Genomic DNA, 3,794 nt, shown 5'->3' with positions numbered 1-3,794 from the left:
GTGCTTCCTCTCTGTCGACGCGTACTGCTCGGGGAAGTGCTCGGTTCTTCATCTGAAGCTAAGGCCTTTGAATCCGGCGACTAGCACTCTCGATTTTAGGCATCCAGCCACTAAGTTAATTAAAGCTCGTAGTAATATGGCCTCTGTATCTGAACTCGCCTGTATTTACTCGGCTCTCATCCTGCACGACGACGAAGTCACCGTCACCGTAAGTGTCTCCTGAGAGAAAGATCGTGGAAGAGAGGCGACATGGCGGACACCGAGTGGAGGGTTTCCGCCCAGCCGGAGAGATGGCCTCAATGTGAAGTGTATAGTATGTGTAGGGAAGGGATGCAAATGTCTGTGCTGTACTTTAGTGATGTGCGCGTCGCTAGGTTTAAAACAGAGTAGTCTAAAGACAGGACGAAGTTAGTCTAAGTGTACAGGATCTAGAAATCCACCCAGCGGTTATATCCTGTGGATTGTCTGCCGGGTGAGATTTTTACAATGCTTTGGCCCTCCAGTGTTTTGTAAGTAGTGAGTAACACTAGTGCAAACACATGGACGACACGTGTAGTGCTCTGCTTGTTAGAGCTCACAGCTAATGGGCTCCGGCTGCCTCGTAGGGGATGTGTAAGGCCTGTCAGTACTCAACACGTGTGTTTTCCACCTGCGCTGGTCAGACACAGGTTTTGTGGAAACTTATAATAATAATAATGAACACTATACCGGCAGCGGCTGTGTGACAATGATAACGTTTTTCTTTCCCCTCCGCAGGAGGACAAGATCAATGCCCTCATCAAGGCCGCTGGGGTGTCTGTGGAGCCCTTCTGGCCCGGCCTGTTTGCCAAGGTAAGCCCGCAGCGATATGGAGGTCTTTTAACCCGCAGTTTAAGCTTTAGCTCTCTTGAAACGCGATTAATCGGGGAAATACAGTTTTTTGTAGTTGTCTGTAAATAAATGTATGTCCTATGGTCCGTTTAATTTCTGTTATATTTAGCCGGTTCCCCTGACAGCGTCAGTACAGCAGTGAGACTTCATCTGCACTAGTGTTCCCATGCCTTTTAAAATAGGATGTGGTTTATTTTATACAAGAGAATTGCTGTATTTAAGTCCCCATGAAGGCAAGAGAGGGAAAATACAAAAGCAAGGTAAATAGATTATAAAATCGCTTTCTTTTATCTGTTTAAATTTTCCTTTTATCTACATCCCTGGTAATGCATTCATGTCCATGGTGGGAGGGAGAGTAACTGATCTGCCTTAAGCAGGTGCAGTATTCTTACCCTATTCACACGGCCTGTGTAATGCATGGTCCTGTTGCAGTACAGTGTTCACACGGCCTGTGTAATGCATGGTCCTGTTGCAGTACAGTGTTCACACGGCCTGTGTAATGCATGGTCCTGTTGCAGTACAGTGTTCACACTACAGGCCTGTGTAATGCATGGTCCTGTTGCAGTACAGTGTTCACAAGGCCTGTGTAATGCATGGTCCTGTTGCAGTACAGTGTTCACACGGCCTGTGTAATGCATGGTCCTGTTGTTCACAGTACAGTGTTCACACGGCCTGTGTAATGCATGGTCCTGTTGCAGTACAGTGTTCACACGGCCTGTGTAATGCATGGTCCTGTTGCAGTACAGTGTTCACACGGCCTGTGTAATGCATGGTCCTGTTGCAGTACAGTGTTCACACGGCCTGTGTAATGCATGGTCCTGTTGCAGTACAGTGTTCCTGTGTTGCAGTACAGTGTTCACACGGCCTGTGTAATGCATGGTCCTGTTATGATTGTGAATGTGGAATTCGGTGGTTTGACGCATGTTGATTATGAATTGTTTGGGTGCTTGGTGTGTGCTGAGGATACTAGTCAGATGTGTCTCCATAAAGGTTAGTCAGTAGTTTTTCTACCTGTAATGCATCTGACTATTTATAGCAGTGATCAGTAAGGGGGGCATGGCTATCAATGAAGAAGCAGTTCTGTAAACTCTTTTAATTAGACATAAATGACAATTCATTAGACCAAGTTATTACCTTTTCAAATGAGCCGTTGACTATCACGCTAGGAACAGCCCAAGAAACATGTTTTGAAGTGGAGTGTCGGTGAAACTGTAGTGAAGTGACAGCTACTATGTATGAAGTGCTTTTTTAAAAAAAAAAAGTAAATTTAACAGCTGTGTTTTCCCAGGGTTAATGTAAATCACATGTTTTCTTAGATTTAACAAGTCAGTTTTGCTAAATACAAATGTTACACTTAAAGGCAGTGTGTAACGGCAGCATACAATGACAAATCAAACGTGTCCATAGAGGTGAGCTTGCAGGTCAGCTTCAGGTTTAGCTGGCAATGTGAAAACCCAGATTTATTTTCAGATTTAGTTGCTGAACCGATAATGTTTTTCAGATGTATCTGTTAGGAAATGTATCGCAAAGCTTAACAAAAAAAAAGTTGTATGTATTCATGGATTTATTTGTTAGCAATGTCAGCTAAATGTTGACTTGCCAATTGTGTGTGTGTGTTAACAGATGTTATGAACTGGGATTTGACATGTCAGCTGCTTGTAAAGTTTTTTTTTTTTTTAATTTTTGAATTTGTGATATGCTTAGTATTTAGCTAAATCTGGGAAAATATTAAATCTAGGAAAATATTTGATTTGCATTACAAAAATCACCTGTTAAAATAAAGGTATTTTCTAATATTAATGTGTGTGTCAGTGGGGGGGACATTGTATGCTGAAGGGGGGGGTGGCGGCGGCGGCACAGTTTGGGCACCACTGATTTACAGTACCAGGTGTTCAGGATGGTCATTATCAAGTGCATGCAAAATTCAGGATTTTCGAAGTGTTGACTCTAAACCCTACAAACATGCAAGCTCTTGCTATAGAGAGCAGTAAGAAGCAGTGGACTTGGCGAGTATCTCCTGTCTCAGTGAGTCTGTGCTGTGTCTCCTGTCTCAGGCACTGGCCAGCGTGGACATCGGCAGCCTGATCTGCAATGTTGGTGCTGGAGGAGGAGCCGCCCCTGCTGGTGCCGCTCCTGCTGGAGGAGCCCCAGCTGGAAGTGCCCCAGGTCAGTAACGCACCATTCACTGGCTTCAGAAACTCCTGGAGAGCAAGACCTTAGACATTGCTGGGGCTGTGTGGCTATTAGCTGCAAACTGCAGTTTTAATTTGATTATGACACCATGAAGGTTTTAAAGTACACACAGTTTCACTCCCATTAAGCAAGTGCCTTTTAAGGTCTACTTCTGAGTTTCACAAACTACTTTGAGATGCAAGTGTAATTATGTAGAAGAGATGGGAAAGATTTGATTCCTTTAGATTAGCAAGGTGCATTTTTAATTTTATAACCAGCTATATCGCTTTGTCTTGCAATAGTCACATGTAGGAAAGACAGCAAAGAATTTAGGTCCCTTTTTGGGTGTGCATGTAATGCGACTTACCTTGCCTCTGTCTTACAGCTGAGAAAGCAGAGGAGAAGAAGGAAGAGAAGAAGGAGGAGTCTGAGGAGTCTGATGATGACATGGGCTTTGGTCTGTTTGACTAAACTTCCTTTTTGTAACTGGCAACAAGAATAAAAACTGAAATGTAATTGTGCTCCCTGTCGTTTCTCTACCTGTGGGCTCGTTTTCAGGGCAATTCCTTTGGGCTAGTCAAATCCAAAACACGTCTGCTAATTGTGGTGTTTGTACGTATGTAACCCTTGACGTATTCAGATACAGAAATCAGATGTTCGTATTCGCTAGAAATTAGATACCTTGCGCTTCACCAGAATTTGTTTCAAAAATGGCGAATGGAAAAGAGCTTCCATGTGATGTGAGATTTTAG

The 3,794-nt window shown here is 43.6% G+C and overlaps 1 protein-coding gene across 1 annotated transcript; it reads left to right on the top strand.

The window, feature by feature from the left end:
* On the top strand, window positions 1-3,558 carry LOC121315176 (60S acidic ribosomal protein P1). Its single transcript, XM_041249222.1, has 4 exons — window positions 1-208; window positions 757-831; window positions 2,925-3,036; window positions 3,428-3,558. The coding sequence occupies exons 1-4, from the start codon at window positions 137-139 to the stop codon at window positions 3,511-3,513; spliced, it is 345 nt and encodes a 114-aa protein (XP_041105156.1). The 5' UTR covers window positions 1-136; the 3' UTR covers window positions 3,514-3,558.
* The last annotated feature ends 236 nt before the right edge of the window (window positions 3,559-3,794 follow it).

Source organism: Polyodon spathula, chromosome 4 (genome assembly GCF_017654505.1).
Source record: "Polyodon spathula isolate WHYD16114869_AA chromosome 4, ASM1765450v1, whole genome shotgun sequence".
NCBI lineage: Eukaryota > Metazoa > Chordata > Actinopteri > Acipenseriformes > Polyodontidae > Polyodon > Polyodon spathula.
Note: the sequence above shows the minus strand (reverse complement) of the source record. Positions and strands in the feature narration are given on the sequence as shown.